Source organism: Archocentrus centrarchus, chromosome 8, assembly GCF_007364275.1.
Source record: "Archocentrus centrarchus isolate MPI-CPG fArcCen1 chromosome 8, fArcCen1, whole genome shotgun sequence".
In the NCBI taxonomy this organism is placed as follows: Eukaryota; Metazoa; Chordata; class Actinopteri; order Cichliformes; family Cichlidae; genus Archocentrus; species Archocentrus centrarchus.
Window position 1 is genome coordinate 23,641,778 of NC_044353.1, and position 26,097 is coordinate 23,667,874.

Sequence of the window (26,097 nt, forward strand, 5' to 3'; positions counted from 1 at the left end):
TAACTCATAAAGTATGGATTAATGCGTTGACCGAGTGTAAACTGGTTATTGCTTTTAACTTCTTGATGGCGGGCCATCTGGCATGCTACTGTCTGGCAGTGGATGCTTCAGTTTATACTCTCACCCTCAAAGAGCAACTTGAGAAAGCTAAAGATTTGTTGGCAGTCAGAAAACTAAACATTTTTGAGCATCTGATTAACTGTGCTTTCATTTGCCTTTTGCCTTTTCAACATATTAGGGTGCTGCTGGACAAGATGGTCCTCCAGGGTCCCCTGGAGAACTGGTAACCTTTTTTTTTTTTACATATAATATCTAAATAATATCTTGGATGTGATGAGTTTTGATAAGCTGTTTTGTCTGTTAGGGTCCCCGAGGACCAGAGGGACGACACGGTGAACCAGGACCTAAAGGGCCTAATGTGAGTGGGCTGAAATGTTTGTCCTGTAACTTCATCTCATATTTATATTCACCTTAAGTGATGTTTACTTCATTATAGTGATAGAAAATTCTTCTTGTTCAGGGTCCACCTGGAAAGGATGGAATACCAGGTCATCCAGGTCAAAGGGGAGAACCAGTGAGTCACTTTAATTCTAAGAAATAAGCTTCAATATGATCTACTATAATCAATTCTTAAGCCAGGTTTTCGCACTGAATTGCAGTACTTATATTTCTCAGCTAGGAGACCTGTACCAAATCTAGTAAAACATCATGCCTTTTCACCTCTGATCACCTCTTAACTGAGGATCACAACAGTCACTTATCTTTTTCTGTAGGGCTTCCAAGGAAAGAATGGCCCCCCTGGTCCCCCAGGTGTTGTTGGACCACAGGTAAGAAAATCAGCCTGTTTTAATTAGCTTTTTAATCACATGATTGTTTATTACAAATAGCATTCATAATAAATAACTGGTGTCTGGTATGTGTTGTGCACTATGGCTGCTTTTAGGGCAAATCTGGTGAGACAGGGCCAACTGGAGATAGAGGTCATCCAGGTGCACCAGGACCACCAGGTGAGCATGGGTTACCAGGAAGTGCTGGAAAAGAGGGTGCCAAGGTGAGTACTTTTCATCATAATGGCAGGATCATAATCACCTACCAGTATTACCTTATTACTGTTCTACTATATAAAGCCCAAGGACTCTCCAAGTGCTGCCAGAATATCTTATCTCTTGGATCTCATCCTATCCTCTAATTTGCTAATAAATAACACAGGAAACTTCACAGGGTGGAGTGCATGATGGCTCATAAAGGATAAATGTTCTTTCTTGGTGTGACTTTCTGGTTGTGTGATTTATGACTGCATAAAGGCCTATTATCTGCTGGCTATTTCCCTTATATTTAATAGTTTTTTGTGTATGTATTGTTTCTAGGGAGACCCAGGTCCAGCAGGTGCCCCTGGGAAGAGTGGCCCTGTTGGGCTTAAAGGCTTCAGAGGGAGCAGAGGAACCCCTGGTCCAACGGTAAAACAAATTTTCATATATCTAATAGCTGTACTTCTCTGACTGTCAGCAGCAGAGCCTCTTGAAATGTGCAGCTTGCAATTAGATCACAAGTTAACTTCAGATAGTAACAGCAGAGGAGACTCTGTAAGAATTTTGCAAAAGCTGTAAAAAGACTGTGATTTCATGGATGTTGTTGTCCCGTGATTGTGAAGGCTGTTTGTTTCTGTGTCTCCAGGGTCCTGCAGGTCTGAAGGGAGGAGAGGGCCTGCTTGGTGTCGCTGGACCTATTGTACGTCTAATTTGTTGAAATTGCTTTCCCATCCTATTCCCTGCTCCATTTTCAGCCGCTATGTTTTATCGAATGCTAGGACATATGAAGCAGGAGGCTGTTTCCATGGTGACCAGTGATCGTGACCGTTGCATTAAATAAAAGACTGAATCATGTGATATAGTTCCCTCACCTCTCTATCTCTTCTTATTTTCAGGGATCCACTGGAGAGAGGGGTCCCGCTGGGCCGGCTGGCGCTATTGGCCAGCCAGGACGCCCCGGCGGCGTTGGTCCTGCTGGGCCAATGGGAGAGAAAGGCGAGCCAGTAAGCTCTGGAACATTGCTAATTTTGTTTCTCATGCAATAGTGTCCAGTAACACATATGACACAATCACCTCCTACCACTGGGTAATAAGTAACGTGTGCTCTCACTTTGGAATGTGTCATTATGAACCCGAGAGCAGGAGAAAGGAAAAGGAGACAGTGAGAGAATATATAAGTGTGATCAAGTCTGCTTTCCTAAAAACGGGTTTCTTTTCTGGTTTGACACATTAATCTATGTGACATGCTGCTTTATGAGGATAATAAATATAATGGTATTTGTTAAATATGCTGTTTTTCCACCTAGGGAGAGAAAGGGCCCCCAGGGCCAGCTGGACATGATGGGGAACTGGGACCAAGAGGGCTTCCAGGGTCTGCAGGACCTCCTGGGCCTCCAGGGGAGGATGGAGACAAGGTGTAGTGAACAGCTAATTGGACTGCACCACTTGTTTTTGCTGACTTTTGGACTCAGTGTTTTTATGTGTTTGCACTTATCTCAATAGGGAGAGACAGGAGGACCGGGCCAGAAGGGTAGCAAAGGAGACAAAGGAGAAGCTGTGAGTATGGCTTTTTTGGTAAATAGGTGTGACTTGGCATGATTTTGAATCACTAGGAGGTAGGTGATAAAGGCTTATAAATGATTTGTCATATTTCATCATCTGGACAGTGCATTATCTGGTGTAATGAGCAGCTGCCTTTAATCATATCCCATCAGTAAATGCATACTGAACCACTGTGCTGTGCTCTTTTATAGGGACCCCCAGGACCTGTTGGAATTCAAGGACCTGTGGGACAACTAGGACTGCCTGTATGTACTATAATTTAAAAACAGAAAAACATGAGAGGTTGGTTTGGACTGTGCAATTGTGCAATGCTGACTTGTCTGTGTTTCTTATAGGGCGCAGATGGTGATCCAGGTCCTCGTGGGCAGCAGGGTATGAACGGGGCAAAAGGAGATGAAGGACCTAGAGGATTTAAGGGGGCATCGGGTCCTTCTGGACTACAGGTTAAAAAAAAATACAATCAATTTTAACAGTGTCTGTATCTCCATGTTTATACTAGAGTATTTCCTTTCCCTTCTCATGCCTTTCACTATACTTCCCTGCCTTTGTAGGGAATGCCAGGGCCACCAGGGGAGAAAGGAGAGAGTGGGCATGTTGGTTCAATGGTGAGTACAGCTCAGCAATCTCAGCACATACATCATTCATCTCATGTCCATTATGGTTTCAAGTTGCTTCTGACTCATCACTTCGCTGACATCTTGCATCATTATCTATTTGACTTCTTGTAATCTTTTCCTATATTGAACATTGACTATTTCTCATTTCATCTAAAAACCCCCCATACATCAATGTTTCCTTAAAAATGTCCCCTTTATTAAGAACAGTTTAACAGACATATTTGAAGATCAAACATGTATGTATTTAGTAATGGAAAACAATTAATTATTTGCAAGAAAGATACTAGAGCATGATGGTTAGTGTTTGCAGAGGCTGTAAATTTACATTTTTGTTCATGATTAGGAAATTTCTGAAGCATTATGATATGAAAGTCTGATTTAATCCATTACAGCACATGACACACGTAGACAATCCACACAGAACAACAAATATTATCCCCTCTCTATGGGAATAGAAGGAAAAAGAAAGAATAAGTAATGAAATCCAGTTATGGTATAATAGAATACAACACCATGCATCTTTATTTCAGAGTTATAGCTCCAGTGAAAAAAAATTAATAATGTCAGTTCTTTTGGTAAAGATATAGATTTTCTTTAAATTGCTTATTATGGGAAGAAAGACTCATAATGAGACAACTGTGGAGGAGACGATTTTTAAGACTCTGTCAGATCTGGTGTTTGTATTGCAAATTTTCAGGGTATCAGCAGTCTATAGTTGGTACACAGACACCCCATCTGAGCTTTTTAAACTTTAATTAGTACCACCTATTTAGTTCATTAGCACCAGCTGTGCTGAATCTGCTGCTGTGGTTTAAACTTGTGAGCCAACCTTTCCTCTGCTGATAATCACTAACTTTTACTGCCCTCACACTCTAGGATGTGAGGTTGTTGGGGGGGGGGGGGGGGGGGGGGGGGGCTGGGTTGCTGAGGTCAGTGATTAGTCCAAATATTTGAGGAAAGAGGTGTAAGACTGATATTGGAAGAAAGCCCAGTCTTGGAAGAGTAATTTAAATCCTGAAATAAGGCTGTTTGGTCTTGCAATGGGTGGACCGTGGTTTAACAAGCGGTTATGAAAATGCCTCCAGTGGTGTTTCCATTAAAATAGCCTTGAAAACACTTGAGGGTTTCATGAAAACCTAGCTAAATTTGTGTTTTCCCAGTGACATGCATTTTGATAAACAGGCAGTGTGACTTGTCATAACAGAAAAAGTACAAGTGAAACTAATAATGTTAAATATGGTTCCGCTTCAAGTAATGATCCCAGCATGCCATGCCAGAGAGCCAGCATGCACAACATAACTGAGCAAAATATTATAGTAGAGACATATCAGAGCAATGGCATAGTGACATGCTTAGCAAATGAATAATTCTTAAACTTTTTGTGGTCCCTCATTAGCTCCATAACAGGCAGTGTTATGCTGACAAATCAACCATAAAAATATGTCAGGTAAATCAGCTACTCTCTTGATTCTGTCCCTTGTGTCTGGGCATTTTGTTATATTTTATAAGATGATATTTACATTCATTATTGTTAGTAGAAAGAAAGCAGTTTAAACACTTAAATCTGTAACCTCACTGCATCTCTTTGAATGTGTGATGGAACTTCAAGGCTGAGAAGTAGTAGTACTGAATAGACCTTGGCTTTATGCGCATGAAAGATGAGCCCAGGAAATGAATAGTTCATTCTGAATGTGAAAGAAATAAATAAGATAAATTAAAAAAAAAAAAATAAAGAAAAAGAAGCAGTGACAAAAAAGGAGGCAGTGGAGCAATGGAGTGGAAGGAAGAGGCGGGGCCCTTATTGTGAGCAGGAAGACAGTGTGACAGCTGCTAATCAGATTAGCCTCAGCCTCGGCTGTCTAATGAGCATCCTCCTTTGTGACAGTCATCTCACAACGCTGTCAGCCATGAACACACGCTCAACAAGATTCTCTATAGCCCCTCTTCTCCACAGCCAGATTAGGGAGGGAATGCATTAAAATGGAACCAAAACAAGAGAAAGGGAGAGAGAGAGGCGAGATGGTGAGGACTCAGTGGGAAAGTTTCATTCATGTGTGAGTGTTGCGGATCACAGATTCTCCTCTCTAATGCTGAAGTATTTCTCCGCTAGAAGGATATGTGTTTCCTCTAGTCCCACACAGTCTCTCCCTGGGCAGATTGTCTGTCTTTCTGTTTCAGTGTCTTTACAACACAAGGTTCCCTCCAAGACTTAAGCATCTACTCAACTGAAACTGAAGCCAAGCATAGTTAGGATTAATTGCTTGGCGCTCTCTTGAGCAGCACAGAAGAGTCAAATCGCATGCCTTTCCTGGCTTGAAGAATATGGTCTTGCACATCACAGGATAGAGGTTTCTTATTAATAAGAGAGAATATGAGAGAGGATGAGTGGGGAAAATGAAAAAGAATCAGAACCTATGTCATATTGAGGGTAATGACCTGTCTGGATGTCTTCATCATGTCACTACGGTAGCAATCATAGATACTTGGGCCATTGCATAAGCAATTCACCATGGGCTGGCTTCTAACTCCTATTTAATTTAGAATCACTAGCTAACACACTGCTTACATTCAACTTATATTTCTGATTTTATTTTTTGATTAAACATGTCATTTCTGTCTTCACAGGGGCCTCCAGGACAGCCAGGTCCAAGAGGGCCTCAAGGGCCCACTGGGGGAGAGGTAGAGTGTGTTTTTTTAAATATATTTTTTAATCACATGCTTAAATATAAATGCAGCATTACTATATTACATATATTACAGAGATAGTTTCACTAAAGGACAAATAAAGAGGGCACATGTAAATAAAATGAGACATCCTTCTGTAAGTCCCACCGCTTGGCCGCAATCTTGGAAAATCTCAAGGGCACTTATTTGGGGAGATAGCCTGGAGCATCCCCTAAATTAATTTCAGTGGTGTTTTATCCTGGAAGTTAAAATATTTTTCTTGTTACAGAATTCTCCCATAGATCTATAAAGCTGTTCATATGTATTTGTACAACCCCAAATTGTTATTCCTAGCCAAAGCATAGAATTGAACATGCATAGATTGTAGAAGCTGGTATTAAATTAGTTAAAACAATAAATGCACCATCACAGTCTATTTGACTTGGTAATACTAATCAGCATTACCAGATATTCTAATTTGCCTCTCATGATGAATAGATATGCATAATTTGTCATCATTACTGTCTGTCATATTTTACCCCGTTCTTTTAACTTTTAAGATAATTTTCTGAGGTTTGAAAATATTTATTCTTTGTTCTTGATCTGTTCTTTATGAAAATGTATCATTAAGATTTCACTGTGTTTCATTATTCATTTTTTTCATTTAAACCATTTTGAAAATAGAAAGTCTGGAAATGTCATACTGAAATAATGCACACCTTATGCAAGCATTAGAATCAAGCAGACACAGTATTATCAAAAACATCAGCGTAATAGCTCATGCACTAAACACAGCACGCCTTGTATTTTCCAGCCCTTCATCTATACAGTCTCTTTTGAGCACTTCCTGCCACACTGCCTTCGAAACTTGAATTATTAAATAGAATTAGGATATAATCCCTGGGAGAGAGTTATATTTACTGCTCTATGAATCATTAAGAAGTATTAGACTATTATCCCTGAGAGGCAGTTATATTTACCTCTAGTAATGGCCGTCCCTCTACAGCCTCTCATACTGGTCAATTATTTAGCAGTGAGCTGTAGAAAGCTGTGTGAGCAACACTTTTGCTTCATCACATGAAGCTTGGAAATACAGTGGTGCAGAGATGGATGGATCCATAAATGGATTGATACAGGAATAGTGGGAAAGAGTGAAGTGGGGTGAGATAGCATGTGAGGAAAGTAGTTGGCAGCAGGAGTTCAGTTGTAGTGCGCAGCTTTATTCAATTCCCATGCTTGTGCCCTCTACCGAAGACATGTTTTTCCTGGGGTTGTGTCTAGACACGAGGCAAAATGCACTGACATATGCGTGTGCACACTAACACACTCGCACAAACAAACAAACCAAGTGATAGAAAGAGAGGAAGTAGAATCCACCCTCTGTGATTTAGACAATATCCACATAGCAAAACTGACAGTATTTTCTTGTGTTGTGAAAATGATGTTCCAGTTTCTGCCTTCTGTGGGCAAACTGCTGACAAACAAACAAAAAATACTGCAGAATGCTGCAAAAATTGATTTTTCAGAAATCAAATGAATATTTCAACGTTGCCCTTGTTTATGATGCTGCAGTTCAAGCTGTTCTCTCTCCTCCTGCCACAGGGCCCATCTGGAATGCCTGGTGGAGTTGGCCAGCCTGGACTTGTTGGAGAGAAGGTCGGCACTTCCCATTAGGAAATGCATTATGTTTACATGTGCACATACAGTAGAATGGTGGTGTTTGTGTGTGTAGAGCTTCAGTGTGTATAGAATATTACCAAATTTTCCTTCGCAATCAGGGTGATGATGGAGAAGCTGGAGACCCTGGGCCAGTTGGAGAGTCTGGCATTTCTGTGAGTCACATTTCCTGCATCTTAGCTTCTGTCTTCCTTTAAGTTCTTCAACCTTTTGAGGACTGTCATTTCATTTGCTGGTATCCCAGGGTCCCAAAGGGGATGTTGGGGAAAAGGGTGATTCTGGTCCTCCCGGGACAGCTGGCCCCCCTGGACTCAGAGGAACACCAGGAGAAGACGGACCCAAAGGCAACCTTGTTAGTCTCTGTGGTTCAGTGACATTTTCTTGCTGTCTTGCTGTTAGGCCAGTTGGTCTTTTAATGCTATACATGATGGGTTTTTTTTGTTGTTTTTTTATTCATTGCTTTTGCTCATAGGGTCCTATTGGATTCCCTGGAGATGCAGGGTCCCCTGGTGAACCTGGTGTCAATGTGAGAGCTAATGTTTTCATTTCTTGTCATATCTGTATTTTTTTTTTATCTCTATTCTTACATGACATTTATTTGTTCAGGGAGTAGATGGTGCACCAGGGCCCAAAGGAGATAGTGGAGATCCTGGCAAAGCTGTAAGCAGCAATTTTTTTTATTGAATTCCTACATCTCGTCATCCTACTAAAATAATGGCCTAAGTCATTTTTAACAAAAAGTTTATTTTTGCCTAAATCATCATATTTTCAATATTTGGTTCAGATTAGCTGAAATCTTATTATTTAATTGACATAGTGACATTAAGTCAAGGTCAATGTCTTTTTTTTTTCTGTTTCCTTTCATTTCTGTAGGGACCACCAGGAGCTTCTGGAGAGCCTGGTCCTCCAGGACCACCTGGACGGAGGGTAAGCTTAGTACATGGTATATGTTAGTGTGCATGTATAGGTATATTATGTGTTTATTTGCAGCTAATGCTGTAGTGCATGCCATTGTCTACTGTTTCTTTCAGGGTCATGTTGGTGCTGCAGGAAAAGAAGGAAAGCAAGGCATGAAGGGAGCTAAGGTAAATTCAAAAACAGTCATCTCTCTGAATAATTCCTTTTTGATCTATTTTGCTACTAATGCTTTGCTCTTTGTGTCTGTCTCCTGGCTCTGTAGGGCACAAGTGGAACCCAGGGATCAGCGGGGAAGATGGGACCAGTGGGACCCCAAGGACGGCCAGGGAGGCCTGGTCCAGACGGGTTTCGAGGCATTCCAGGTCCAGGGGTATGTGGATGAAAAATGCTACTTTGATTCAAAGTTGGCATAATATTGGGGAACTAGACTTTACTTTGAAGGTTATACCATACACATCTTTAATTTTTGTGATTATTTTGCAGGGTGAACCAGGATTAAATGGACCACCAGGGCAAACAGGACCACCAGGACCAATAGTAAGATCGTTAAAGTATTTGAATCTGTTTTCATAATTTAATGCAAAATTCAACAAAATAAAACATATTTCATACAGAGCCTACATTACTGGTGTAACTAATATATCTGACATTGTAAACAGGGGCCACCAGGACTCCCAGGATTAAAAGGAGATCCTGGAAGCAAAGGAGATAAAGTGAGTTTTTAGCTTTTGACAGAGTGAACAATGTGCACCAGTGTAAACCTAATGACACAATACCGATGAACCCTCTCTCTATTTGCAGGGTCATGGTGGGTTGATTGGTCTAATTGGCCCCCCGGGAGAACCAGGTGAGAAAGGAGACAGAGGCCTGCCAGGAAATCAGGGTGCACAAGGACCTAAAGGAGATCTGGTATATATGGTTGCCACGTGAAACACTTAATAGACACACAAAAAAAAGTCAATATGCAAACAATGTATGATACAGGTTTGTTTATATCCAGGGTATATCCGGTCCTCCTGGTCCCACTGGCCCACCAGGACCACCTGGACTTGCAGTAAGTTCCATACCCTTATGATAATGTGCTCTTTTTTTTTGTTTGTTTGTTTTATTTTTCCTACAGTATGCATGTGTAAATAATTGTTTCCAGCTCGCATACATACAATTTTGCTGAGGCTAATACATTTTATTTTGTCTTGTTTATATTGTTGCATAAAATAATTTCCAACTAATGCATATAAAACACACCTAAACAAGTTTAAGATGCGCAAATAAGAGGCATCTATTATGACCTAACATAGCAGCTGGCTTACAGGCTATTGTTGCTGAGCAGGTGCCTGACTTTCTGGTGAATAGCTGATTAGCATTTTGCAGCACTTACTTGAGTAATTAGATCATTTTCTAATCTTTAAGAGCTGTTAAAAATTTATGTATGTTTTTAGTGCTGACATACTCATCATCTTTCTTAGGGTGCAGCTGGCCAGAAAGGATCGAAGGGAGACACGGTGAGTTGAGTAATTTGTCTTATTTATACATTGCTCTTCCTGTATTCACACCTCTGCTTCATAAGCAGCTGCTAGGAACATATGCTGGGGAGAGAAAGTACCTTTGTTGGCTTAAATATACCGTGCTTCATAATCATAACACTCTACTGTGTTTACAACATGTCTTTGGAACTAAAAGCCTGCTGTACAGCCATGCTTTCCTTCTGTGTGAGTTTTTTCCATTGGGCCTTTTTTAATAGGATTTGGCTCTGGTTTGTATGGTGTTATGAAAACTACTATAGTGTGTCTTGAGCAGCAAGGCTTTGACCGCAGTGTGCTGATGCGCACAGCTGGATAATCCTTTAAAGCGGCAGCTATATCTGGCCGGATAAAGTCAGAATTTAGCGTAGAGGTGCCAGAGAGGCTCCAGGTGAGACTTGATTGACATAAAGTTTTGTCCTCGTCGATTCCCTAGGGTCTTGTTGGTCCCAGAGGAGATACAGGTCCTGCTGGTCCCCCTGGCCCTCCAGTGAGTACCTGGAATGATCCATTTCATGACCTCAGTTCTGGTTTTATTATCTTTCTTTTCCTTTGGGCCCTTTTTGACATCTATGTGCTACCCTCAGGGACTTCCTGCAACAATTATTGAGCCCCTCCCTATCATGGAGGGCAGGCGGAAGAGACGAAGGCACTCAGATCGGACAAGAAGAGCACCCCCACCTAGGGATGATAATACAGATTTGGACATGGAGGAGCTCCTCCAGAGAGATCAGCCTCTGGAGGAAGCTGAAGGAATGGAGGAAGTGTTTGCCACCCTCTCTTCTATGAAAAATGAAGTGGAGCTTATGAGGAGGCCTCTTGGAACCTTTGAAAGCCCTGCTCGGACATGCAAAGAGCTCATGATGGTTCAGCCTAGCTACAAAGATGGTTAGCAAAAAATATGCTTAATAATTAATGCTTATTTCATCACTTGCTGCCAACAAACATTTACATCAAAATGCTGTTTACCATTTTGTTACTGTACCTTACATATCTTCATTATATCAGTATTTGGTGTAACTGATTGATGTCATTATTCTGTGGGTTTTGTAGGTGATTACTGGATAGATCCTAACCAGGGGTGTCACAGAGACTCCATCAAGGTGTTCTGTAACTTCACAGCTGATGGGGAGACCTGTCTCTATCCTGACAAAAAGGCAGAGATGGTGAGTCTCCAATCTCTTGCTATAACCCTTTGAAATGCACAAATCAGAGGACAAATTACCCGCTATGTCCCTTGATCTTTATAATTTTGCACTACAAACAGTACTTCTTCTGTTCCTCTGTGTATCTAGGTGAAATTAGCAGCATGGAACAAAGAGAAACCAGGAAGCTGGTACAGCCAATACAGGAAAGGCAAGCAGGTACAAGAAATAAATAACTATATAAATAAAATAAATCAACCTCACCTCCTACCATTAATCTTAGGTAGCTCCAAATGCCAGGCAATCTTTTTCAGGTAAATTACTTATCAGAACTGCGCAGTGTTTGAATAATATTAATGCTTAATATTATGTTTATATGAATTTGTAGGCATGCATGTGTGTGTGTCCATCCAAGCGCACCCGGGTGCATGCATATTTTTGTGCTTCTTTGTAAATCTGTTTATAGTTTTAAAATAATTTAGTAGCTCACATGCAACGTCATAGCTAATTTGATATTGCCAGCCATTGACTTCAGCACTCAGAATGACTCACAGAAAGTCACTGGCAGCTGTGTCTCATTGACTAGCATTCGTGGTCTCTCGTGTGCACCTATTTAGAGGTCTCATAACCCTCGCAGATAATCACAGAGCTGCCAGTTGTAATTCACTGACTCATTCGCACAAGGTCATTGGAATAGATTAGGTTTTTTGTTTCTTCCCTTAATGACATTGCTTTCTAATTTTCTTTTACTGACGTTTTCACACTTGCACATGTAAACTCCTTCATCATAAATTTAAATTGTATTTATATAAACACTCTAAGAACAATTAGTTGCCCCCCCCCCCCCCACTTTGGTTTAATCTCAGTGAGATAAAATGTATCCTTTTAAGTGGGATGAAAGTGGAGGGTTCTGTGTGCTCTGTGAGATCTGAGTGAATTTTTAACTATTTTTCTGTCTGGTTTGGACACTAATACATGTGTATCTGTGGCATTCAGTTCTCCTACAATGACAGGGATGGGAACCCTGTTCATGTAGTTCAGCTGACCTTCCTGAAACTACTAAGTGCCACGGCCAAGCAGTCCTTCACCTATAACTGCCAGAACTCAGCAGGCTGGTTTGACAGCACTTCCCGCTCCTACCGGCATGCCCTCCGCTTCCGAGGGAGCAATAATGAGGAGCTGACACAAGCCAAAAGCCCCTTCATCAATGCAGTGCATGATGGATGCCAGGTCAGTGCAGTGGCAGTGCCAGGGAAAGGGACTAGCAGCACAAATGGGAATTAACCTTAATGAAGCTAATGTGTTCGTCAATTGTGTTGCTGTTGTCGGCTAGTGTTTGATTCAGTACATGGTTAACCATCAAATCACTGACTTGAATAAGGATTAAAAGGGGAGTGGAGAGAGCTAGCAGTCGATTTAAGCCAAGCAAATTCCAGTAATTGCTTCCATTTTTCTTTTTCAGTTCCGCAAAGGTCAGGAAAAGACTGTCTTAGAGATTGAGTCACCCTCAGCAGAACTACTTCCTATTATAGATGTTGCTCCGGCAGACTTTGGCAACAGCAACCAGAAGTTTGGATTCCAGGTTGGAAGAGTATGCTTCACTGGTTAACATTTTGGCAACAACAAACCCATACAAAGGCCTGCGCAGCAACTTTTCAGCAAGAGAAACTGGGCTTTAACTGCTGCCCCCAAAAATATTTATTATATTATGTTCCTGTATGTGGTGGGTTTTATTTAAGACTCTTCGACAGCCAATGAAATGGTTTCTATGGCTTTCCAACAGTGAGAAGAATAGTAAGAAAGAAGATATGCAACAGTGGGAGTAAAGCACATTTACCAAAGGGAATTATTTCAGTTAAATATATTTAATTTGTTCTTGTTTCTTTGTTTTGTTTTTTTCCTCTCACTGTTTCAGTATGCTGTAACTGATCTTCTAGAATTTTAAAGACTTTGCCACTTGACAGTGACCACTTATCAGCAAGATGGATCTCTCCAATCACACAAAGGAACAGTCAGTCTTTTATTGGTAATGGTCACTTGAGTGGTTGGTGCTTGTATCTCATGTTTTACAAAGACTGAGACTGAAAAAAATAAAATCAGAGACGTTGCCATTCTTGCATGCTTGGATTTTATTATAATGACAATTGCATAGCAGTTGTGAACTAGCCTTGCATATTAATTCCACACAAGCACTATAATTAATTTCCTGTGTGCGGGAATGATAAATTGTCCTTTTTACCCTTCAACTGCAGTTTGCTCAGTGAATTACCTTGATTTGTATTCATCTGGCGTAGCTAGTTGTTGAACCCGACACTTACTTGAACAAATAAGGTTGTTTCCTTTATTGGACTGCTTCTCCCGTGGGCTTGATAATACGTTTTTTGAGCTCTCCATGTTCCCACAGACCACAGTAGTGTCTAAGTCAGCATAATATTGTTTCTGCTGTGGTATACTGTATAATTGCTGTGACATACCTCAATACCTAGATTGGGGATATTTTAAGTCAAGAATTGAGAACATGCTGTTAAAGTGTTGTTAAAGTGTGAACTTCAGTCCTTCCAGCCACAAGACATCTCAAGCATCTCTTAAAGGCATTTAAGAATTGCTGACCTAACCCGTTTTCATTTTTCTGCCCTACTCAGAGGTTTTTCTTTCTCTGTATTGTTCATATGTTGCTATCTGAACAGAGTACATTGCTGTTCACTTGGAACGATTCGCTCTTCAGTGGTGCTAAAGACAATTTTGTTATTTTTGTGTCACTATATTGTTTGTGTGTATCTTTGGGCAGGATTATAGAACTAGAGAGTGAGAGGGCTCTTTCAGCAGCAAGAAACATCCTCAGAGGATGGGGACTAGTCTCCTGTTTTTTGCACATCGTCTGGCCAGTGTCACAGGGCCAGCAAAAGGAGGTTAGGAACAGTTCAGAGCACTGTGGTTGATTGCCTTAAAAGGGAAGACAACCTTAAACCACACTGATATTTCTGCTGTACCAGTGATTTTAGATAGTAGGTTTAGTTTTTCTTAACACCCCCCCTAAACTAGAAATTATAACTGGAGTTAATAGTGTTGCAGAGGTTTGAGAAGTAGAGCAAACATACATTTTCCATACAGACTTCTTTTTTTTCAAAGTCGTTTTTATTTTAGAGCTGTGAATCAGAGATGGTGACATCTCAGTAAAATTACCATGGGTGCTCTTATAGTGTCACAAGTGTAATTCCATTATTCATAGTCTGTGGAGAAGCTGCAGGATTTCTTTTATTGCTACAGTCTGTCTCTGTATGTTGGCTTAAACAGTCTTCTTTGAATTAACAATTGGAGCCGTGAAACATTACAGAAATTACATTTCTATGCAAGTTTTGTTGGTTTTTCCTTTCAAAGGTTACATTTTTTAACGCTCTCAATACCTCTTCTAACATTATTAGTGGACTAATTGTATCCAGCATGTTTAACTTTGCAATTCACTCCTACTGTTGTATTTTTTCTGAGCATTTAAACAGTGCCGTCATTTACTCCTCTCCTCCTGTCCCATCATGCACTGCCCCTCCTATGTATAGCATTTGTTGTACTAATTTTATATACTGTACAGGCCCTTTTGAGCAATAATCTGTTGTATGAATGAAAAACAAATGCATTTGTCAAAAGTTGATGTCCAAATAAAAAGAAACAAAAAAATCCCTCTGTTTTTTTTCCCCCCCCCTCCAGTGATTGCATGTCACTGTCTGCAATGTCTGGTCAAAACAAACCATGCTCTTCATTACAAACTAGTTCTGCAACATTCACCTAACAAGCATTCAGTAAGAATCCTCACAGAGGAGATGCAATCTACTCTGATTTGTTCTCCAGTTCATTTATTTCAATTAGCGCTCTTTTGGTTCTCAAGAGGGAAGGTGGAGAGCAGACACAGTGAAGGGATAATGAAACAGTGGATGGCGGGAATAAGAGACGAGGTCAGTAAAGAAATAGCAGATGATAAGCTGTGGAAATGTGATCATTTCTGTGAAAAAGTGGGAGCTGTGCAGATGAATATTTATGTGAAAGAGACTCAAATAATTGGAAAATTTTCACTGACTCGTTCAGATACACAGCGCACACATGTGGACACTCTAAAGCCCATTCTGTTGCACGTGTTAGACTACAAGGTTCCCATCCCCTCTTGGGGACCATTGTTCAAGGTTAGCATCAATTGCAGAATAAAGGTTACCATGTTTTTCTCCTTTCTGCTCTCTTCCACTTAATTGAATTTTAACAACACTAAGCTTTTGCCCAGGAAATGTCATCTGTTTCCACTACCTCAGAATAATGATCAAGCAGAAGAGCAGTGTGACTGTGCCCTTTTCTTTTGTTCACATTCCATCTTATAGGTCCCACCTCTTCTGTGACATTGTCCCCAAAGTTTTCTTTCTGCTGTGTGCCAAACGTTTGTTAGCGCTGTGTACAACTACCATCTCTGCCGATGGATGAAAAATCTTTATGACATGCTAATATATCAGAATAAATCCTCATAATTGAGTTGTCAAACTTGACAATCATTTGGAAAGCACTGTGATTTTTTTATTTTTATTTTTTTACCATTGCACAGAGATGAACAGAGCAATGAGAGGAGAGCCACATCCAACTGATCCGGGAGCTCAGCTCTGTGAAAGCCTGTAAGAAAACCATGGAATTGCTCTTTCATGTGAGGAAATCGGCATGTTATACTTACAGATATGAACATACACGATACAAAGAGCAATGCTTAACAATGTGGATGGGTGAAGATTTTTTTTCTCTGTCAAATATGTGAACCGCAAAAAGAAAATGTGAAATACTGATTTACTATTTTATTTTGTTTCAGACTTGTTTCAAATTACCGATATAAAAAAATACACTGCGAGGAAGAAAAGTAAAATTGTCGTGTAGGTAATTCTATAATTATAATTTTGCATAACATTATCAAAAAACTGAAACTATATTATGTCTCTAAACGAGGCATTTTATTAATTCTCATCATTCTTTCCTTAAATAAGTAAACTATTGTTTAAATAGTTAGTTAAATAGTACATTTTAATTTCATGCTGGTGAACTGTAACATCAGTTAAATTCTTTAACTGAATATGACATATCGATAAACTCTGCATTACTGAATGGGGGCAAGATTTCCAGAAGATGGTTAAGTGATCTTGTGTCTTTTAATTAAGGCTGAACTCTGATCAACAAACATTATCTGTGTTATGCACAAAATATCTACAATCGCCTTGTAAGCTTTGGTCGTGGTTAGCTCTGCATTGTACTTTATACTACAGTACATCAAGGATTTGAGCAGAACTGTGGCTCTTTAGCCGTTACTAATGAGTTGACTCTGGTTTACATTTGTAAACCCAGCTGCAAGATCCTTACAGTACATGCTGCATATTGGAGAAAAAAAAAAAGATGATGGCATCTCCTGATCCATCTTTTTTTGTCTGTGCTCTCTCCCCTGTGGTTGCCTCTCTCTTGCGCTCACATCTCTGTCCCATTATTCTGGAGCTGAAAATGTTAGAGATATTTCACTATTGTTTGTTGTTGGACTGTCTGGTCGTCCCACTTTCCCCCTCTAGTTTTCCGGTCCCTCAGCTCCTCTCCTGTGACACTGATTCTAACTAAGCTGAACGTGTCACAAAGTCACAGCGAGAAATGAACAAATTAAACAGATGTTCAGATTAATTAGATGGAGTCAGTGGAAATATCTACATTTCCGGGTGAATGGGGACATTTCCTTGGTCTCAACACGTCCAGCCAAATCTGGATGTTGTATCACAGTAGATAACAGCAGACATTATTTTCCAACCCACTGATGTGTGTGTGCGTGAGCATGCTGCTCTCAGTTTAGCATCTTGTACTGTACATGTGGTGGGGAATAACTTGGATCATTTCGAGCCTGTGATGAGCATGGTCCTTCATGCGTAGGCTTGGATGTGTGTTTTTGTGTGGGTATGTGAAAATCATGAGCATTTGCTGCTGAGCAGGGGTTCTCTTATTAGTGTGCATGCAGGCACCTCACCTGCCAGGTCCCATCCACAGCTCCTTTATCTCACGAAGGGTTGGAGGAATCATTTCCACTGATGCCTTTTCCGTCAAGCGCTTATCAACAAAGCTAACATTAGTAAAGCAGTTTGGAAAAAAAAAAAATGACTTGAAGGCGAGGGAGGGAAATAGAAATCCCTGGGTGAGTGGACAAACAGCTCAGTGATGATTTGGAAGCCCAAGGCCCTGTGTGTCTGAGAGTGTCAGATGATTATCTGGCAGACGGAGAGCCCAGATTTAAACACACAGCTTGAGAACGCCCCCGCCACCTCCAACACACACATCCTATTCGTAATTTGCCGTCTGCTGCAGCGCCCAGCATCCACCACCACAGCTAAAACCTCAACCACCGCTACCGCCGTGCCAGCCTCACTTAACTTAGTTCTAAGTAAAAGGAAGACAAAGTTTTCTGCTAGCATCCCCTGACAGCCAAGGTAATCAGTGTGTCTTATTTAACAGATTGGGAGAAAGACACAGAGAGAAGTAGAGAGATGAGAAAATCAGAAAGATTGAAGAGAGCGAAAGAGAGTGGTAGTCATTCACTAGACGGGCCTGTGCTGAATGAATTACTCAGACCAATTTAAACATGAACAGATGTTCATAAATCCAAGGCAGACAGTGTTAATGAACAAACTTAGCCCTGATCAGAACGACAAGAGGAATAATCAGAGGGGGCTTGTATTCAGCTTTGTGTGTGCATATGTAAGTGTGCTTCTGATTTGTTAGTGAGTGAGAGTAAGTGAAAGCGAGAGAGTGGTAGTCGTGTGACCCCATCACTCAATACAAATGATTTTTGCCATAAATCACAGAAGGCAGTGAGCAAAAGAGCGAAAAGGACAGACGGAGACTGAGTGATTCAGCTCTGAGAGCACACTGGCTCAGACTTCAATTGAAGAGCTGGGGAAACAAATTGTTTCCATTCACCTCAATGAGTCCTGTCTCCTGTCCGTGGTCCTGAATGCAAAGAAATCCTCATTTTCCCTCCAGCTCTCACTCAGTCACACCCATTCCGTCTTTCTCCCTCCTTTCTTGCTCTCTTCCCCTCTAAATGATCAATGCACCCTGTCCTGTATCAGTAGTGGCACTAACACGGTTGTTATTCTATCACAGAGAATCAGAAGTGGCAGCATTTCATGGGCACCTGGACACATTTCATAAATCTCGCAAAGCAGAGGTGAACTGCAAAGACAAAATACTCTACTTGAAGTGTGGTGGTGCTGAAAGTCGTTCAGTGGTTAGAGATAACATTTTCCCTGTTACTTGTATAAAATTGCCGGTGTCATGTAATCTCTGTATTTATACTAGCTAAATGGATAAGTCCAAGTAATCAATACTCTTTCTGGGAAGATATAAAGCATCTTTTTCTCCCCGCTTGATGGTGCAACTGACAGCGTTGAATTATGCTTTCATATGTTTCACAGTAATGAATACAGTTGGGCCTGACTCTGCTGCTCTTCAATCATTTAAAACTAACCTGAGACATGAAGCAATATTCTGAGTCTACAGTTGGGAATTACTCTTCCTCCAGCCACTGTGTTTTTTACTTGTCTGTCTTACTCACTAACTCTGATTCCCTCTGTTCACTATATAATCAAACACTGTAGCTTGAAAGCCCTGTGCCCTCACTTTATTGTATTCATGCATACACAGAATGGTCAAACCAGAGTGCATTGGTGACTTTGATTGCTGCAGTGGGGATTTTCAGCCACAAAAGTAACCAGAAAAAGTTGATAATGAATAGCAATTTCTTTTTTCTGACAGAAACAGTGTCTGTTACATTTCACACTTTTCAATCAAAAGAAATCCTTGAAGAATTCCAGCTGTTCCAGAAAGTCTTCTATGAAATCCAACATATCAAAAAGGTTCTTGATAAGATTATTTTATTTTACCATGTATAGATAGAGGTTTCAGTCTTTGCTACTGATAAATCCTGACCTGTTTCACTGGGATATAACTCGCAAATATAAAGACATAGCAAACAGGCCAATGTTCAAATAAAACCACAAATATGAAATAAAAATCTTCATGCTGGTGTTTCACTCTCGCTGACTTTTTTTTTTTTTTTTTTTAACATATTTTTACATATGAAAGGAGCACAAACAGAAGTCTTTACTTAAAGCCCCCAGTTCTCTATCTATTTCCTCTGGGGAACATGAAACAGACATTTCTAGTTACAGTTAGCATCATATGAATGCTTGTTTCAGCATCAGACAGAAATGCAATGATGTTCTAATTGAATGCTTTGCTTCCTGAATAAACCAGAACCTGCTCTTCTAAAGCACAATGCTTCAATCTGAATTCTACTGAAGATCCAGGCTCCATTTATGATCTGCATTATGCACGTTTCTTTTTTATATGCAAGTACAAATATTACAGTCATGCTGTAGACTGAATGTATCCTTGTGATATAGAGACTTTTGATGTGTTTCTATGCTACTGCAGTACTAATGAGAGACTAGGGGTTTCAGGGTTTCAGGTGCTGGTGCTGGTGCACTGAGAGAGGAGGTGAGTGACAGGGCTCATGAATAGTGATGGCCGACAGCTGCTCATTAACCAAGAGACTGTCTGTCAGCCGGCAGACTGGAAAAGGAGCCCTTCCCCTATGTTTGCACACATGTTTGCACATAAACACACACCGGTATGAAATTACACACACACATGCACAAGCCGATGGAGATTTGGTGAACAACATGAGCACATACACAGACGCACACTACAGTTCATATCCCCTTCATCTGGGATCCCCTGTGCCTGCTGTCGAGTGGAGGCCAATCATACCTTTCCCCCTGACAGCATGAGCACCGTGTGCTATTACCTATGTGCTCTTACCACTCCCACTGGGGCAAGACCCTTGCTGAATATGGAAACACCTGCTAGATGTAAATTCTGAATGAGGTCCAGAGAGCAAAAGGTACAAAACATTAAGGCTAAGACAGAAGATATGAGTTGCGGTACTTTTATGGAGAATTGTCTGCCACCTCCACACCTCTTTCATTTTAACAGCCTGGAAAGAAAGTAAAATTCTATAGCAAGGTGACCTAGATATGGGCATATGTTCATGTTTCATTACCGTTCTGATGGTGACATGTTGCTCTTCCAAATAATTCATTCTTAATGATATAATAGTGTGAAACTGGAGTTCTTTGAAATCAGAAGGCAAACCCAGGAGGACACTGTAAGCATGATGTGAGATATGACATGGAATATCAAATGTTAAGTAAGCCTTTTCAGCTTGTTTAAAAAAAAAAAAAAACCTTTCCGAAAGCTGTCATTAAAAATTAACACTTTTAAAAGAAATACTGTCAGTCTGTTTTCAAGATTCATTTAGTTTCCTTGGTGGGGAAAAAGAAATGTAGGAGGCAGTTTTTATGCCTCGATTAGTACAACGCCAGAATGTAAAAAGGTGTCACCACCCTTTCCATCAATTTTCTATCTTTCTATCAGCAAGCAAAACAGCTACAAGTTCCTGCCTTTGGATTTTCACCTGACATGCATTACAACAACGTAAGATAGAAAAAGATCCTGAGACCTCAATGACACAAAAATGAATCTCCTGAAAACCTTCTGCTCCCAGACTGCCTAAAAAACAAACTTAAAATCAGCAAAAAATAATTTAGGCACAAAAATTAGCAAAGAAAGAACAATATAGCATCCTCAACTGCTTACATAAACCTGGTTACAGCAGGATGAATATGTTAGTTTAAACAAATCAACACCTACAGGTCATGTTAACTGTCAGAATCCTCAAAGCACAGGTCAAGTAGGAGTAGCTGAAAGATGCAGACAGCATGTTAATTTATTTGAAAGCCTGACTCTTAGCCTTGTCCACCCTAATTGGCAAATTGAAAAACCAGTTTATTTGTCGTCCACCTGGCCCTTACTAAGAGGTTCTCTTTGATTTCTCAGACTTATCTGATTTAGTCCTCAGTTCAAATAAAATAATTATAGTGGGAGATTTTAACATGCACGTAGATGTTGAAAATGACAGGATCAAGACTGCATTTAATCTATTATTAGACTTAACTGGCTTCTCTCAACATGTAAATGATCTTTTTCTGACATGTAGTATAGAAACTGAACATTTAACAGTGTTCCCTAAAACCCTCTTCTGTCTGATCATTTCTTAATACCATTTAAATTTGCAATAATAGATTATACCACAGTAGGGAATAAAGTTCATTACAACAGAAATCTTTCTGAAAGTGTGGTAACTAAGTTTAAGAATATAATTCCTTCACTGTTATTTTCAGTGCCATGTGGCAACACAATGCAGAGCAGCTAGCTAAACTCTGCTCCCACACAGGCCCATTATCTTGTTAATGGGCCTTACTGTGGTCCTCTGAAAAAGAAAGGTTCAAATCAGAAGTGCTTGACTCCCTGGTATAACTCACAAATGCTTAAAGCAGATAACCTGTAAGCTGGAGAGGAAATTGCGTCTCACTAATTTAGATGATGCTCATTTAGCCTGGAAAAAGAGTTTGCTGCTCTGTTAAAAAAAGCCCTCTGTAAAGCTAGGACATCTTACTATTCATCACTAATTGAGGAAAATAAGAACTTAGGTTTCTTTTCAGCACTGTAGCTAGGCTGACAGAGCTCTATTGAGCCAGGCATCCCTTTATTCTTAACTAGTAATGACTTCATGAATTTCTTCCCATATGAAATTAGATAAAAAACAAAAAATTCATAGCCATAGCCTTCCCACAGATGTATTATGTGCAGCTACTTTCAATATTACTGATATTTATTTAGACTCTTTCTCTCCAATCCTACCATTAATTAATGCTTGGATATTAAATAATTTCAATCTATCTCTAGTAACGGATTACATACCAGAGACCTTTATGGCCGGTTTCCCGTTCATGGATTAAGCATGGTCCTAGACTAAAAGGAAAAAGTCAATGAAGACCACAATAGGAAAAAACATTTAGTCCAGGATTAGACTTAATCCCTGTACGGGAAACTGGGCCTTCGGGTGTCAGTAATTAAACCATTACTTTTATTTCAAAAATTCTTGAAAGAGTAGTTGTAAAACAGCTAACTGATCATCTGCAGAGGAACGGTTTATTTGAAGAGTTTCAGTCAGCTTTCAGAATTCATCACAGTACAGAAACAGCATTAGTGAAGGTTACAAATGATCTTATGGCCTCTGACAGTGGACTTATATCTGTGCTTGTCCTGCTAGGACTTAGCACAGCATTTGATAGACACCATAATTTTTTTTTATTACTGAGATTAGAATACACCGTAGGTATTAAAGGTACAGCACTGCAGTAGTTTGAGTCATATCTATCGAACAGATTCTACTTTGTTTATATAAATGGGGGGGTCTTCTTCACACACTAAGGTTAATAATTGAGTTCCACAAGGTTCTGTGCTAGGTCCAGTTCTATTTACATTATACATCCCTCCCTTAAGAAGTATTATTAGAAGGCATGGCATATGTTTTCATTGCTATGCAGATGAAACCCAACTTTATTTATCCATGAAGCCAGATGATACACACCAATTGGTTCAAGTGCAGGAATGTCTTAAAGACATAAAGACCTGGATGACCTCTAATTTACTGTTCTACTCAGCCCCACAAACCTTAGAAACATGAAGTCTAACCAGATACTTACTCTGGATGGCATTACTTTGGCCTCCAGTCAGGAATCTTGGAGTCATGTTTTGACCAAGATATGTCCGTCAATGCACATATTAAACAAATATGTAAGGTTGCGTTCTTGCCTTTGCACAATATCACTAAAATTAGAAACATTCTGCCTCAGGGTGATTCTGAAAATCTAGTTTGTACATTTATTATTTCTAGGCTGGACTATTGTAATTCATTATTATCAGGTTGTCCAAACAGCTCCCTGAAAAGCCTTCAGTTGATTCAAAATGCTGCAATGAGAACATATTTCTGTTAAATCCAGATTTAAATTTAAAATCCTTCTCACATACAAGGTCTTGAATAATCATGCACCATCTTATCTTAAAGACCTCATGGTAACATACCACCCCAACAGAGCACTTTACTTTCAGACTTTAATTATGGATCCTTTAATTAGTATTTAAATTAGAATGGGAAACGGGGCCTTCAGCTTTCAGGCTGCTCTTCTGTGGAGCCAACTTCCATTTTGGATTTGGGAGGCAGACACCATCTCTACTTTTAATATCAGGCTTAAAACATTCCTTTCTGATAAAGTTTATAGCTACGGCTGGATCAGGTGACCCTAAACCCTCCCTTAGCTACGTTGCAACAGGCCTAGACTGCTGGGAGCTTCACTCACCTTTTTTTCACAGATTGTGTTTATACTGTACAACACTTTGCAATTAATCATTAGTGTCAGGAGACCGCTGTGTGACAGGCAGAAATTGGACCCCGATGCAAGGCGCGGTAGCAGGATGAAACTCAAAAACAGCTTTTATTACTGGAGTTTTCCACAAAGAAACAAACACAACAAAAATGGCTGGCAGGGCATCAACAAAAAATAACAAACACTTTCTGCAAGTACTTCACACAAAGAACAGGAGGAGGACACAGACACTAAATACACAAGAGGTAATGAGGAAAGTGGAAACAGCCGGGGAGAACACGTTAGCAAAACACACTAACGAGACATAGGGAAGGAAAACTGAATACAAAGTTCACAATGCAAAGGGTTACCAAAGTAAAACAGGAAGTGACTTAACAGACCTACACATGTGAACTTGACAATGACAAAACTGAGGAAATAAGGGGGGAAAAGGCAATCCAAATCACACAAAGTGGGAGAACTCCCCAAACATCCCGAAACTCAACAATTCTGGGTCCATGACAGGCACCCTGACAATTAGTTACCTTGGCTCTATTCCACAGTGTTTTTTTTGTCCTGTGTCCCTTCCCTTACCCCCAGCCAGTCATAGCAAATGGCTGCTCCTCCCTGAGCCTGGTTCTGTTGAAGGGTTCTTCCTGTTAAAAGGGAGTTTTTCCTTCCCACTGTCACCAAGTGCTTGCTCATAGGGGTTCGTCTGTTTGCTGGGGTTTTCTCGCTATTATTGTAGGGTCTTTACCATACAATAAAGCACTTTGAGGTGCTATATATATATATATATATATATATATATATATATATATATATATATATATATATATATATATATATATATATATATGTGTGTGTGTGAATCTGGTTGTGTGCTACGACTTTTGTTTTTCTATTATATTACTTCTCAAAACCCAAAACACTAATTCCTGCTCTTATAATTCAGGAGCTATAGATGGATGAGGACGTCATTGCTCAGTGAGCATGCACCCACCCAAACAGTCTCTCTCTCTATGTGTTCCTCCAAGCCCATTATTCCCCCTTCTCTTTTCACCCCCTCACTTAAGCCCCTTTCACCCATTCATTCCTGGCCCTAATTCAACTCTTTGTACCTCAACTGTTCTTTTGAACTAATTTTGTACATGTAACGTGTGGTCTTTGATCTTAGATCTGCTTGCTTTCACCCTGTGTAGCTTTGAGGGGTTTACGGTGACAATCATGAAATTATTATTTATATAGGAGTCAGTTCTTTACTCAGCCATTGCATAACTTTGTGTAATCCAGGGCTTATGTTTGTACTTTGACTGAGCTAATGCTTGATGTGTGGAAAACAAAATGTGAAATGTGTTGATTTCAGTGCACTGGTTCAGGTTTTGAACTTATTTTAGTGGCACTGTCAGTTAAGACAGTTAAACTGAACAAATATGAAATGCTGCCTGTCCTGGTAGAATGGTGAAAATAAATTATAGCTACAGCTGATCTGTCATTTTTTTTAAACTATGCACCATGCAGTACTGACAGTTTATTATTTATCTGACATTATCTGACATATGCATGATAGTTCTATATTTCAGTTAATGTATTTTCACCAGATTTTGAGATCAAATCAAAAGACATCAGTAACATGCAAGGGGTGTTAATACCTGCTGAACACCTCAGACAAACCTGCTCCCGAAACCAAAACAATTTAGTAAAAGCTTCAAATGAACTACTCAATAAGTGAATAATTATCAGATAAATGAGTCCATTGGGAAATAAAAGATGCCAATACATATTTTTTCAGGCCATAAATGCCACTAGCCTTAAATCTTAGATGTGACTAGAGAGAGAACTTCAATGATGTCCATGCTGCTCTGTCCTTCATTTGATGTCCACAGTAACTGGCAACAGGACACAGCCTGGACTCAAATGATTTCAAAGGACTTGGCAGTTACAGTCTACTTAGAACCATGTTCAAAAACAGGTTTATTCCATGTTAGCAGGCAGTCAGACAAAGGACAAAATCACAAGGGCTAAGACAATCGTAATCTAACAGGTAAGCTGTAATGTTGACCATAGACATTTTGGCAAAATACAAAACAGCCATTGCACAGAAATAACAGAAATAATCTGGCTAGGAAGACAGCTGGATTGGACTGTATGGTTGATATCATGTTAATTAAATTTGCCTGTGGTGAAAAATGATGGCTTGAAGTTGTAATTATACATGACAATTTAAATATTACTGATATACTGTACAACTCAAAACCCAAATATACTGGATGTTGTTATGCCACATTATTGCAACAAGCAGTTGCTTTCATAATTATTTGCATTTTCCAGTTAATCTACACTCAATAACCTAGAAGTGCAAAGCAATAACATTTTTAGATGAAATTAAAATTTCATCCTTTTTCTTCTACTTATCAACTCGAGTGTGGCAGGGGGGGCTGGAGCCTCTCCCAGCTGTCATTTGGTTTGAGGCGGGATACGTTTTGGACAGGTCGCCAGTCTTTGACAGCACCAACACAGAGAGACAGACAACTGTTCACGCCTACGTCCAATTTAGAATCACCCATTGACCGAACAAACATGTCTTTGGACTGTGGGAGGAAGCCAGCATACCCAGGGAGAACCCGCACAGGCACAGGGAGAAC

At 40.0% G+C, this 26,097-nt stretch overlaps 1 protein-coding gene across 1 annotated transcript in view; it reads left to right on the plus strand.

Moving 5' to 3' along the window:
- Nucleotides 1-14,771, plus strand: part of col5a3a (collagen, type V, alpha 3a) — a 51,715-nt gene extending 36,944 nt beyond the window's left edge. The window contains exons 35-67 of the mRNA XM_030736185.1: nucleotides 239-283; nucleotides 365-418; nucleotides 521-574; nucleotides 774-827; nucleotides 944-1,051; nucleotides 1,368-1,457; nucleotides 1,675-1,728; nucleotides 1,925-2,032; nucleotides 2,336-2,443; nucleotides 2,532-2,585; nucleotides 2,783-2,836; nucleotides 2,927-3,034; nucleotides 3,143-3,196; nucleotides 5,834-5,887; nucleotides 7,475-7,528; nucleotides 7,651-7,704; nucleotides 7,794-7,901; nucleotides 8,022-8,075; nucleotides 8,156-8,209; nucleotides 8,423-8,476; nucleotides 8,581-8,634; nucleotides 8,730-8,837; nucleotides 8,951-9,004; nucleotides 9,127-9,180; nucleotides 9,269-9,376; nucleotides 9,468-9,521; nucleotides 9,934-9,969; nucleotides 10,424-10,477; nucleotides 10,575-10,875; nucleotides 11,041-11,153; nucleotides 11,283-11,351; nucleotides 12,129-12,362; nucleotides 12,595-14,771. Coding sequence (XP_030592045.1) covers nucleotides 239-283; nucleotides 365-418; nucleotides 521-574; nucleotides 774-827; nucleotides 944-1,051; nucleotides 1,368-1,457; nucleotides 1,675-1,728; nucleotides 1,925-2,032; nucleotides 2,336-2,443; nucleotides 2,532-2,585; nucleotides 2,783-2,836; nucleotides 2,927-3,034; nucleotides 3,143-3,196; nucleotides 5,834-5,887; nucleotides 7,475-7,528; nucleotides 7,651-7,704; nucleotides 7,794-7,901; nucleotides 8,022-8,075; nucleotides 8,156-8,209; nucleotides 8,423-8,476; nucleotides 8,581-8,634; nucleotides 8,730-8,837; nucleotides 8,951-9,004; nucleotides 9,127-9,180; nucleotides 9,269-9,376; nucleotides 9,468-9,521; nucleotides 9,934-9,969; nucleotides 10,424-10,477; nucleotides 10,575-10,875; nucleotides 11,041-11,153; nucleotides 11,283-11,351; nucleotides 12,129-12,362; nucleotides 12,595-12,741 — 2,763 coding nt within the window. The 3' untranslated portion in view covers nucleotides 12,742-14,771. The remainder of the gene's footprint in view (nucleotides 1-238; nucleotides 284-364; nucleotides 419-520; nucleotides 575-773; nucleotides 828-943; nucleotides 1,052-1,367; nucleotides 1,458-1,674; nucleotides 1,729-1,924; nucleotides 2,033-2,335; nucleotides 2,444-2,531; nucleotides 2,586-2,782; nucleotides 2,837-2,926; nucleotides 3,035-3,142; nucleotides 3,197-5,833; nucleotides 5,888-7,474; nucleotides 7,529-7,650; nucleotides 7,705-7,793; nucleotides 7,902-8,021; nucleotides 8,076-8,155; nucleotides 8,210-8,422; nucleotides 8,477-8,580; nucleotides 8,635-8,729; nucleotides 8,838-8,950; nucleotides 9,005-9,126; nucleotides 9,181-9,268; nucleotides 9,377-9,467; nucleotides 9,522-9,933; nucleotides 9,970-10,423; nucleotides 10,478-10,574; nucleotides 10,876-11,040; nucleotides 11,154-11,282; nucleotides 11,352-12,128; nucleotides 12,363-12,594) is intronic.
- Nucleotides 14,772-26,097: the final 11,326 nt, after the last annotated feature.